This window comes from Antrostomus carolinensis, unplaced genomic scaffold (genome assembly GCF_000700745.2).
Source record: "Antrostomus carolinensis isolate BGI_N321 unplaced genomic scaffold, ASM70074v2 scaffold40964, whole genome shotgun sequence".
Lineage (NCBI taxonomy): Eukaryota > Metazoa > Chordata > Aves > Caprimulgiformes > Caprimulgidae > Antrostomus > Antrostomus carolinensis.
Genome location: NW_010309456.1, coordinates 373 through 12,553, shown reverse-complemented (window position 1 = coordinate 12,553; position 12,181 = coordinate 373). Strand labels below are relative to the sequence as shown.

The following is a 12,181-nucleotide window of genomic DNA, read 5'->3' as shown; positions in this document are numbered from 1 at the left end:
CAGCCCGCCCGCCTGCCGAGCCCATCGAGTTCGTGCGGATGCGTTTGCTGCCCTTGGAGTCCTCCGAGCTGGAGTTCAGCTCCATGTCAGAGAGTGGTTTGCTCTTCCGCTTGGTGACGGAAGAGGGACTGGCCTTCACGTCCTCCACCATGCCGCCGGGTGGCGTGCGGTGGTCCGAGGAGTTCTGGCTTCCCCGGCGTCCTTTGCTGTTGGCTCCCGCCCGGGTCTTGCTGCTGTTGCTGGTCCCTTTGGTGTCCGAGGCAGCGGCGCTCTCGTTGACCGGTGTGTTGCTGTTGGGGCGCATACGTTTGCCTCTGCCCCGGCCATTGCGCATCTCCAAGTCGCTGGTGGGAGAGTCACAGAACCTGTCGGAGGAGGACAAGGAGGTTTTAAAAGAGAGTATGGCTGTGCTAGGCTACGCTGTCCCCACTCTATGGTTGTGACCCCCTTCCTTCCCCCACTATCAGCCCTACAGGCTTGTTCCCCCCCCAGCCCCGAAAAGAGGAACCAGAGAGGTCCACTGGTCAATGCCCAACTGTCTCCAGTCTCCAGGACAAGGAAGCCTGTGACCACAGGGGCAAAGAGCCACAGGAGCAGCTTGGTTGGGCAAGGATGAGATGCCAAGCCCCACGGGCACAGGGCAGAGCATCTGGGTGCCACAGGGATCAACATGGCTGGGTTTGCCCTCTGCATCTGGGTGAAGGGGGCTGAGACCACCAGGTGTTTACCGGGGAGGTGCCCAGTCGTGCTGCGTGCAGTCAAGCAGCGTCCCCACATACGTCTTGTTCCTCCAGGTGACGTTGACCACCAGCATACCTGTAAGTAGAGGGGAGAGGGTCAGACGGGGCCACACATGACCCCATGGTGTCTCGCCCTTCCCTGGGCATTGGGGCAAAGGGAATCTACTCCTTGAGATTGGCGGAAGGAAGAGCTCAGCTCTAGGGACAGAGGAAGGTAGACAAGGGGTCTTGGGCTCTTGGGAGAGGTTACACCCCAGGCTCTGGGCTGGAGGGGCACCAAAATGGGAGCTGGAGACACCTGGCTCATCCCCTCTCTCAGCACGGCTCTGGCCAGCTTCCATTCAATCTCTCCTCCTTGAGCCACTCTGCACTCTTCCCTGTTTTCATGGAGATGCTAAAATCGGTGACCCCCAAAGAGCAGCAGGACTTGGGGGGGGCTGAAGATCCACGTTGGCTTCATGTGTGCTTGGGTAGGATACAGAAAGCAATCTCCGGGGAGCAAGGGCTGGGAACCCACTGGAGGAGGTGCAGACAGCTCTCAGCAAGGCTGTGGACACCAATGTGGACCTGCAGACCCCTCAGCATGGCTGTGACCCACCGTGGACAGCCAAGAACCCCATGGTCCTCCAGAAAAGGCTGCTATTGCCACTAGATGGCAAGCTCAGTTCAGCATCCCTACAAAGGCGACCACCCCTGGCAGGAAAATACAATTTTGGGGGAACAACCCTCTTGACTTTGCTCCCACACCTCCCAGGACACCCATCAGCCCCTATCCCTGCCTGGAGAACCATCCATGGGGCCACATCTCCTCCCATCAAGGAACAAAGGCATCAGGAATTTGGAAAATCTGGTGGTTTCAGCTTTTTCACACCAATTCAAGAAGAGCAGCAGCCTGGTTCACACCCGTGCCGAGGACATGGACCTTCAGCATCTCTTCTTGAAGGTGGGGAAGGTCTTTCACAGGATCACACAGCTTTTATTACCACAGAACAAATGTGACTGCGAGTGGAGACCGTTGCGTTGAGGATATTTGTCTGAGCAAGGTAAAACTCAGGAGATGAGAGGAAACTTGTTTGCAGGGGTTGATGAGCGCGGTGAGATACACAGTCGCGCAACCCCAGGAGATGGATGGAGCTGAGGGAGCCCAGAGCAGCTGTGCCTGAAGCACGTTCATAAATCTCAACCCATATCGCCCGTTGTGCCGTGCCAGCAGCAAGCTGCAGGCTTCCAGGGGGATAATATACAGAGCTGAGGTCCAACACATGGGTCTCCTTTGGAAAGAGAAAGGAAATGTAGGTCTTTCTCCTTCTCCTCCTCGAAAATGTTGAGTGCTCTGGTGGGAACAGGTCATGGGAAGACACAGTGCCCACCCACAGCTGGCTCATCCTGGTGAGCAGGAGGAAAGGCCCAGGTCCTGCCCTCGGAGGAAAGTGCTGGGGACCTGCCTTAACACGGATGTGGCCAGGACATGATGCTGGAGACAACATGGGGTAGAAACAAGTGGTGAAACCAACTTCTGGGAGCCAGCAGCTGGAGAAAGGGGGATGCTGACCCCAGGGCAGTGCACAGAGGTTGGTCTTCACCTCCCAATGCCTCCTAACGCAGCTTTTTTTGGCAGGCAGAAGCTCATCCACGCTTCCCTTAAAACCCAGGGAAGCTGCTGGCCACATCCTGCACCCCAAACCAAACCCACCATCCCCAGGGCACCTCCACAGAGCTGCTGCAGGTGGTCCCAGGAGCCTGAGAAGGACCAAGTGCTGCTGAGGGACCAGCAGCCCCAACCCAGATCCCATCCAGGGACCAGCTCATCCTTCCTGGCCAAAGGCCACCCTCCTCACCACGCAGCCAGTGCTGGTTCAATCCCTCTTTGAAGCCAGTGAAGACCACGCACTGCTTGAAGTTAATTGCACAACGAGCCACTGGAGGCTCGGTTGATGTACAATATTAGAAAGGACGTGCTGGCATTTTTTTTTCTCCACTGCCGTGATCACAAGAGAGATGAAAGCTGAAGGGGGGAAGTGAGCCAGCACGAAGCTGTCCCTCCTTCCCTGTTGGAACGTCAACCCTCCAACACACACCAACCTATATTTAACCCACTGCAACCAATCACACCAAATCCTCTCCTAATCCTCCAACAATAACCCAGGACAATTTAAACCCTGCAGATAGATCCTAAGCAGCTTTTTTCACCCGCTGTGTCTCTCCTCCTACGGCAGGATGATGAGCAGACAAGGGCAGGCAGCGAGGAGGCAACGTCCTCGTATCGCTGATAGAGATGCTCCTGAAGAGGAATCCCACTCCAACACCCCTTGGTTTCACAAGAAGGTGACACCTTGGATGCTCTTAAGCAAGCGATACCACCCAAATCTGGGTGCAAACCGCTCAGCATCCTGGTCACCGAGTGCTCACGTTACCAGAGTCGTACCCCAGCAGAAAAAATTAACGGGGGGTTGATGTCTAGGAAGATGGCGTATGAGATTATCCATTTTTACAGGATTAAAGGATTAAGAGAGCTGGGAGATGCACAAAAAAACACCACCTGGTCCTTGTATGGTCCCCACATGGGTGCTCTGTAGCAGCGGAGCGGAGGCTCGGTGGGTGCAACCAACTGGCTGAGACATGGGATGTACAAGAACGACATTGCATGAAGTCCTCTGTTCCAGTACAGCCCTAAATTAGACCACACTAAGCCTTACTGATGGATAGTCCCTGCTGGGGCGCAGCTCTTCCATGTTATAAAGTAGGTGGTGGTGTCTGCTTGGGGCTGAGGGCACCAGGAGCCATCACACTGGGGGGAAATGTGTCCCTCTAGAGACTCTTTGTGGGGACCTGGGACACATTTCTCTGCCTTGTAGAGATGAAGCCCTCAAGCCCAACCAAGAACATTTCCAAATCAGTGTGCCACAACCACAGCACCAAGCCCCTGGGGCCACCTGCAAGCAGCCCAGACCTCCATCCTCACACTCCCAGAGAAAGGAGGCAAAGAAATCAAAACCAGTTTGGCTCCCAGGAAAGCGTGGCAGAGCAGTTGGCAACTCAAGAACCTCCTTGTAAACAAGCCTCAGGGTGATGGACACCAGCAATAGACCTGTCTGGAGCAGAACATTGCTCACCTGTTGACAGAAGAGCCTCCGTACAAAGCTGACAGATGCTTGGAGAACGATAAATGTCACATCAGCTCTTCTCCAGCAGATATCAGACACAAAGCGGCAGCACTGGGAGAGCGATGCGTAATAAAGCTCTTTTCAACGCCACCACACAAGCAGCCACCACGCTCAGGGGGGTTTGCAGCCTCCCCATCCGTTGGTGAAATGGGAGAAGGGTGCAAGGCAGCAGCCCAAAACACCAGCAACCATCACTGAAGAGCATCCAGCCCTGAGGAGAAGGACTTCAGGTGCTGGTGGACAAGAAGCTGAACATGAGCCAGCAATGTGCACTCACAGCCCAGAGGCCAATAACCGTGTCCTGGGCTGCATCCAGAGCAGCGTGGGCAGCAGGTCCAGGGAGGGGATTCTGCCCCTCTGCTCCGCTCTCCTGACACCCCACCTGCAGTGCTGCCTCCAGTTCTGGGGCCACCAACATCAGAAGGACATGGACCTACTGGAGTGAGTCCAGAGGAGGCCACGAGGATGATCCGACGGTGGCAACCAAGCAGCAGCCGGTGGAGAAGGATCTTTGCGCGACTTCAATGAATTACTGGAGCCTAAAAATAGCCAGGCTGTGGGAAATCACAGGGTGCCTCCGAGGCATGCTACAAAATCGCGGCTGCAGAAGTGAGGGGTAACGCGTATGGACAGGCAGATGGGCTGCAGAGCTTCACAGTGGGGTGAGGAGCAAGAGAAAAGGGAGAAGAACCAGAAAACACTGCCACGCCACTGCCTCCCAACCAGGATTTGGGGTGCGGCGAGTGGGGGAGGATGTATTTGTGCTCTCTGCTTTGGGATGCTCTGTTTGTCCCTCCTGGCATGGCCACTTGGGCTCCTCTGCTCACCGTGAGCCTCTTCCCCTAATTTCCACCCAAAATAAAAACCCTACAAGATCTCATCAGCTTCACCGCTGCCTGTGGGGGTCTCCAGCAGTCCTGGGAATTTCAGTGAACTCTGCAGCTCTGGGGCTTTTGGGCTGAGGGAAATCAGACCAGAATGGCATGCTGGTGGGGATGGGGGGGTGGTGGGGACTCATCATGCAACCCCAAAAGCGGGGGGTACTGATGCTCCTCTGCACTGCTGTATGAGACAGCTGGAGCTCCCCATCCCAAGCAATCAGGTCCCAGTCTCCCCTAGCACAGACCATGTACTCCTCTCTTCCCATATTGCTCATATCATGATGCTGTTCCCAGCAGGAACAATTTTGGTGCTCACCAGCTCCACATTGGGAGCAACCAATGTCCTGCACCAACCACAGTTTCAAAACGAGTAGGGAGAGAGGAAAGGCAAACTGGGCTCACCTCCATCTTCCCAAAGCATGGGGCAAGAAGGGAACTGCCCTGGCAGCAGCTCATGGGAATGCAGGTTTCCGTTCAGCTTCCATCGGAGATAACGAAGACACTGACGAGCGCCGCAACAGCTGCGCTCCTCACACGCAACGGCTTTGACATCCAAGAGGAACTCTTGGTTACCGAGCCAAGGCGAACCATCAGTTGGTCTCCACCACCACTGCTCTTTCTCACCTTTGAGATTCTGGGTTCTGTTTCTGCTTCCAGAAGAAGCTAGACACAAATATAAGGAGCTCACCCTGAGCCTCCCAAAGCAGAAACCTCCAGCATCTCAACAAGGCTGTGGAGAAGGCCAGGTTCCAGCACTCCCCATGGTCCACTGAACTACCTATTCATCCCTACGTTACTTGGCAGAGTTCCAACAGCACCGAAAACCCATCAAAGGGCTTGGGAAAGCAAACCAAGCTGCGTGCAGATGAGACGAGCTCCAGCAGGAAGAAAAAAAAACAAAACAACAAGATGTGATTGGCTTGGCAAGAGAGATGAGAGCCTGATCTCCTGCCGAGTTGATTTTGAAAGCTCCGCTGGGGTTTTTTAATCCAGCAGGAGATTTCTGCCGCCTCCCAGGGTTCAAGTGGTTTTGTGACAGACCTGCAGGTTGCCAAATGAAAACGAAGTCAACGCGGTTGAGTTGCCGTGTGCGTTGGCTTGCTTTTCCTCTGGCACCTCCAGAACAAGTCAGCTCTTGTAGAAAAGCAGAGAAATGGCAGCTTCGATTTTCACCCGCTGTCTGGGTGAGGGGATAACGCAACGCGTTGGGTTGACACAAGTTTTGGCCCATTATTGCCTTTGTTGGACACATTAAGGGTTGGTCCCACACAGTTCCTCTATCCTGATTACCCAGATGGTGAGGGGAAAGCCCAGGACGTGCCAACATGCAACACAGGAGGGACACAAGAAAGAAGATATTGTCCTAACTCCAAAATGACATCGCAGGAGAGCACAAAGCTCTCCAGTGACACTTACCGTCCTCCGTCTCTTGCCAGACGATGCCCTCTAGGTTCACGCTGGTCCCAGGCTCACAGGGCCCCAGGCACTCAGGCTCGGTGGCCAGGGCCACGTCACAGGTGTTCACTCCCACTGAGCGGGTGCGTACCATGATCTGCTCACAAGGGGACGAGATGTCGTTGTTGACGACAGGGACAAGGAGGTGCAAGGGCAACACCGCAGGCGTAGAGACTGGAGACTCCATCTGTGGGGAAGGAGAAACATGTCGGTCACCGTCGGGAATACGGGAAGGAGAGCAAGTATCAACAGGCATCTACATTCCTGGAGAACCTCAAGCCTGGGGCTGACACCTTCTCAACGCCTGTGCCAACAGGCAGTTCGAGTCCCACACCCCATCAGAGGACAAGGATCTCACGGGTCTCTCCCACCCTGGCGTGCCCATACCCACGTAACCCTGAAGACTTTGTAGTCATACAGATCACGCCCAAAAGTCCTTCCGCAGGAGATATCTGCTCTCCTACTTGAAAGAGTTTGTGCCAAGTTCCTTTCCTGACAGCTTTTGCCTTTTGGCTATTGCTCAGATGTTAACGCAGTCAATGATTTTGGACCCGAGAGCTCATTAGAAGAAAAAAAATTACAGGCTTCTACTCAACTAGCAGGACAGGACAAACAAGTAGTGGTCTCCCTCCAGTGCCCATAAAAACCAACATCCTCCTTCTCCCAAATCTACCCTGTGACCACCTGAAGACGCAAGCGTTCAGATCACATCCTTCTTATCTGCAGATAAGCAAGTATCTGCTTCAGAGCCTGATCCGGCCTATGGCTGAGCCAACCACGCCAGCCATCATGCTCTCCTTGCACACAGAAACCACATTGCATGGCCAGAGCCAGGCTTGGAAAGCCAACAAGTCAACATGCCAAGTGAAACCACGGCCAAGTCACCCTGCTGCTGACAAGCCAAGGTCCTTGGCCGCTCTGCCACGCTAGCAGATTACCGCAGTGTTAGGAGAAGAATGGCTGATGGATTTTGCTGCTGGCCAAGGGAAGGGTAGGGTGGAGACCTTTCTGTCCTTGAGGGCTGATCAGCAGAGAGCTGCAGTCAGTCATCCCCTCACCTTGGCTCACGAGGATTTGCAGCATTTTTGGGGCTAGCTGCTCATCCTCTGCTCACACCTCCTCTCTTTACAGTATATGATCTTGATAAGCTACTGTGAGCAACCTCAAAAGAGAAGCAGGCTGAGGGAACCAAGTCATCAGCAAGTGTTGACCTGGGTTTCGGTTTCAAGCAGGGGAAGATCCCTCTAGAGCATCCAGCACTACACCAAAAGCTGTCCTCCTAAGCCTCTGCTGAGGAGAGATGATTATAACCCCAGAGAGACCAAGCTTGCTAGTCACCAAGAGTGGACACTAACATCAGCCCACGACCACTTCCAACCTCTCCTTGGCCAATGCTCCTGACAGTCACCAAATGGACAGATTCCCACCCTGGTCCTGACCAGCTGCCAAAATTATCTGCTCCTTCTCTTGCTCATGCACTTCCATCCTTTAAATAAGATAAATAACTCCAGCAGAACCTTGCATGTCCAAACTCACCTGCCCCACACAATAAATATGGTGCCCACAACCGCAGCGAGTGGCTGGAGCATCTCATGTCCCCATCAACTCATCACCTTGCAAAGACTCTCCAAGGATCAGCAACACAAACACCATCCACAAGCAGAGAAGGTGCAAGAGCCAAATCACTAGGCAGAGAAGCAGAGAGGAGGACATTGTGTCCACCCAGCAGCTTCTGCCTGCTCCCACAGTGGTGGCTGCAGGCAGGGGACATGAACGTGTCCCCCAGAAGAAGTCTGAGATCTTCTGGCTCTACCAGGGCAAGTGGATTTGCTCTTCTAGCAGAACACAGAGCATCTTCTGCTTCATGCCTGTGTCCATCCTTTCTCCAGATAGCTCACCAACGCACACCCACCACACTGAGCATTGAAGATGGCCTGGAGGTCTCGAGCAGCAGTGGCTGGACCAGAAGGTCCCCTGTGCCAGCAAGCACAGCTTGTGCTCTGCAGCTCTTTTCCTCATGGACCACTTCCAACCTCCCACCAGCTCTCCTCCAGGAGCTCTCCATCACCACACCTGCCTCCAAGGCTGCCCCATGGATGGTAACCCCCGCTTCATCCCATGGGATTTGAGAAGGGTGGCTTTGGTATTAAAAAACCCCCCACGAGCCAGAGAGAAGACCCTCCCAAAATACAACCACCTCATCCTGCACATTTTGGTGGATCCAGCGCAAGAAAGACGCTTGAAGGAAGCATGAGGTTCCTTTGAAGGAGAAACCTTCAGAGAAACCTTCACGAAAACAAAATGCTCCTCAATGCCACATTTTGCAAACCCAAAACCAAGCCTCCAGCAATGAGGTAGCTGGAGAGGAACCAGGCAGAGCTGCCTGACTTTGGTGGGCAGCAAAAAAAGCCAAGGTGGTGATGAGGAGCACACGCCGAGGACCTGCGGGTTTTCAAACCGTTCAGCTTCCTTCCACTTTGCGACAGAAACCACAGTGCAGCGCAGGAGCGTTTGATTACAGTTCCAGCTCTGCTAATTATCGCCCAGTCACATTCGTAATCTGCATTACGCCACGGTGCATAATAAGCAGCTCGCTGAGATCTCTCTAATAAGCGAGGCGGCTTGATGGGATTTCATATTTCACCCTGCAATGGAACAAACACAGCCTCGTTTAGCAGCCCTGGGGAGATGAGGTGGCTCTCCTGCTCCTTTGCCCGAAGCTCAAGAGGAAAATAAAAAGGTCCAGGGTGGTTGTCCAAGGGCGAGGGCAGGAACAGAGCTGCCTCACTGGGACACATCTGAAAAAAGCTGAAAGGCATTCTGGAGGATGAGATAGATGGATCAATGCCTCAACTCATCCCCCTCTACATGTGTCTTATCTCCCAGTACCACGGCTTTTCATCCTCCTGCTTTGTGGAGCAAGGTCAGGAGACTGACCCACCGGTGGAGCCAAGGCAGCCCCGGGCACCGTTCTCACTGTCGGCAGGCACTCAGCTCCCTGCGCTGGGCTAGAAGCCAAGGGAGAAGTTGGCATCAGGGCTGCCGGGCATCACTCATACCCTCGAGCAGCAGCTTTTGCATCTCCTCCAGCTAGCAAGGTTGAGCTAGCGGAGATCTCCAGCTCTCCAAAGCAACCCTGCACCCTCCTGCCTTCCAGCTACACCCCCGAGAAAATCACTTCACACTTCCGGGCCCTAAATCCCCTTCACAGAAGGAAAATTCATTTCTCTTTCTGTGCGGTGATGAAATGCCGACGAGTACAAACACAACTGCTACATGCTCGCTGCTGGAGGGAGCTTGTAGGTCTCCAGCAACCCCTCCTCAAGAGTTAGGTGGGGTGAAGCTTCCCCGTACCAGTGCTGGCCATCCGTGTCCGCCCACTGCTGCCTCCCCTAATGAAAGGCCTTTGTGTTTCTGGTGGAGGCTTTCCCATCACGAGGAACGTGCTTTCACCACTGCTGAGGACAGAAGTGGAACGGAGCCAAGCCCAGGCGGTGGCAGCCAGCACAAGAGCTGCTCAAGGGGGAAAAAGCAAATCCACCGAGAACCAGGGGCGATGCCGACGGCGCCAGGCGATGCCGGGCCTGGGGAAAGAGCTCCAGGTGGGTCATTAAAACCCACCCCTCGTCATAGTCCTCTCTTGAAGGTGGGATGGGGTCCCACATGAAAGGAGGTGCAGTGGTGGGTGATGGCACGGGGAGATGCACACAAAGCAGCTCCTGCCATCTCAGAGCTGTGCCAGCGCGGCTTTGTTAACGTCAGTCACTGTTAAGGGGACGTCCCAGCAGTAATTAGCTAACAGCAGAAAGAGAAGAGGGCACAACAAACATAAAACCACTGGACTCATTTTGATGCCAACCCCTAAACCACCCAAACCATCCACTCATATTTATGAGTATTTTGGTTTGCTCCCAAGAATTGAAGTCAACCAGGAAAGAAAAGTGCATTTTTAAGCAATAAAAGCCAACAGAGACACCAAAAACACAGAGAAGGGCAACCAGCAGAGATATTTGTGGTGCATCTACAAGGACAGAGAAGGTGCAAACAACCACGTGGCGCAGGGCATCCACAGAGCTGCACCCCGTTTGTCAGCAAGGACCCTCAGCATGAGACCATCAATACAAGGCTATGTTAACGAGCTAGGCAACACGGTGGCCCACTTTTTTCATCTAGAAGGGTTCTTCAACTCCTGCAAACAACAGCCAAAGCAGAGCCTCATTACTGGTCACAAACTCTTAGCTACCATGTAACAGGAGATAAAACATGGACCAAAACTGCTCCATCACAGGAGCATTGCTCAAGGCTGGAGCCAATACTTCCCAAGTCACACCATGGCTCAACCCAATGTTTGGGAGTTGTCATTCTTGTCCTGCTCGGTCACAACACCAACAGCTTTGCTTTTTCAGAGTAGGACCTGGGAACATGAGCTTCCAACTCCTTGAAGAGAGATAACCAGGGAGCAGATCATCCAGCTGATAAACATCTTTGGTGGGCATCTCCAAACCTCAAAATTGCAGCACTCAAGGTGCCTCTCCCACACCACCAGTGACCTCAGCAAGGATTTCAGAGGAACCAAAGTCTTCTCCAACCTGACCCCCAAAGCTAGGTATGCAGAGCCTGAAGACAAATCCCTTTGTTGGCACCAGTGCCCACCACACCTACGATTCAATCCTGAATCTACTTGCAAGCATTGCTCATTAAGCTCCAACAGACTTGCCCAGAGCTCCAGGTCATGTGCCCCAGTGACAACATCTCAACACACTGGAGGCACACAACCCCAAGCCACTTGGAGGAGGCTCCAGAAGACCCCCAAGCAGCAGTGAAGCAGCTAGCTGGATTTATCTCGACCCCATCAAGAAAACCAACAAGAGCTTCCAACAAAACCCCATGTGCAGGGAAATGATGGTGGCATAAGCATCGGGTCCAAGGACAGAGTTGGGAGTGTGGTCTGCTGCTCACTGCTCTTCCCTCTTGCTAGCTGGAGACTGAGGTTGCTGACATCAAGATGTAAGAAAAAAAAGGAAAATAAAGGAAAATAAAAAGCCAGCTTAAATAAACGAAGCCAGTTATTTCTACAGACCACGGGAAAATGCTCTGGGAGGACACAGGGTTTCTTAATCGGCAAATCCAAGCAGCTGGTCCAAGAAAAAAGCAGGATCATCAATTCCAACAGCTTCTTCTAGCAAGCAGCAGTAAATGTTGCAACAAGGGAGGATTAATGCTTCCACATGTGGAGCAGGCTCAGCATCACGCTCCTCAAATTCCCTCTGCAGAGAGGACAAGTGAGCATGGGACCTCATGGCCAGTGCCACCATGAGAAGAACCAGGGAATTTGAATGGGAACTAAGGATTTTTAAGGAGCAGTGGTCTCAATTTCCCTCCCCAGATGATGCAGCTTGTCCTTGGAAGCCAGCACCAGGCTCCTGGAGGGAAACAGCAAGTGGACAACCCAGATGGTCTGGATGGGCTCTGCCACCCAGGACTCTCACCATCCCCCCAAAACCAAACCAGGAGAAGTCAATTCCCCTGCACCGCTGCTTGGTGGTGTGGCTTGCTCCCAGTGCTCCTCACCGTCTGCTCTTGCCCCTGCTTGAGATTCATGGTATCTCCCAGCCACGTTGACGGCACAGTGTGATGGGAAGGGCTCTGCCTACAAAAGGCTGTCTGCGTGTCCTCTCCTGGCCGTGGTAAGCACCCACATCCCAGCTCTGAGGTCCAGCTGTCCCCTGCGTAGAGGGGCTTTACTTCCATCCATGCAAACCCCTTCCCTGGCCAGCAAGTCCCTGCAGAACAGCACGAGGAGATGGTGGCCAAACGGCCAGCACAATGTGACACACCAGCTGGGGTCAGAGGGCACTTTTCAAGGCCAGACTCATCTTTATCTGAGCATTTTCGGGAGGACTCAGCTGGGGAAGTCTGTCCCAGATGAGCATGAGCACAA

At 53.7% G+C, this 12,181-nt stretch overlaps 1 protein-coding gene across 1 annotated transcript in view; it reads right to left on the bottom strand.

Moving 5' to 3' along the window:
- The window catches only part of LOC104523517 (zinc finger protein 609-like), a 10,573-nt gene extending 4,146 nt beyond the window's left edge, over nucleotides 1-6,427 (bottom strand). Inside the window, 3 exon segments of the mRNA XM_010166120.1 lie at nucleotides 13-365; nucleotides 729-816; nucleotides 6,202-6,427. Coding sequence (XP_010164422.1) covers nucleotides 13-365; nucleotides 729-816; nucleotides 6,202-6,427 — 667 coding nt within the window.
- Nucleotides 6,428-12,181: the final 5,754 nt, after the last annotated feature.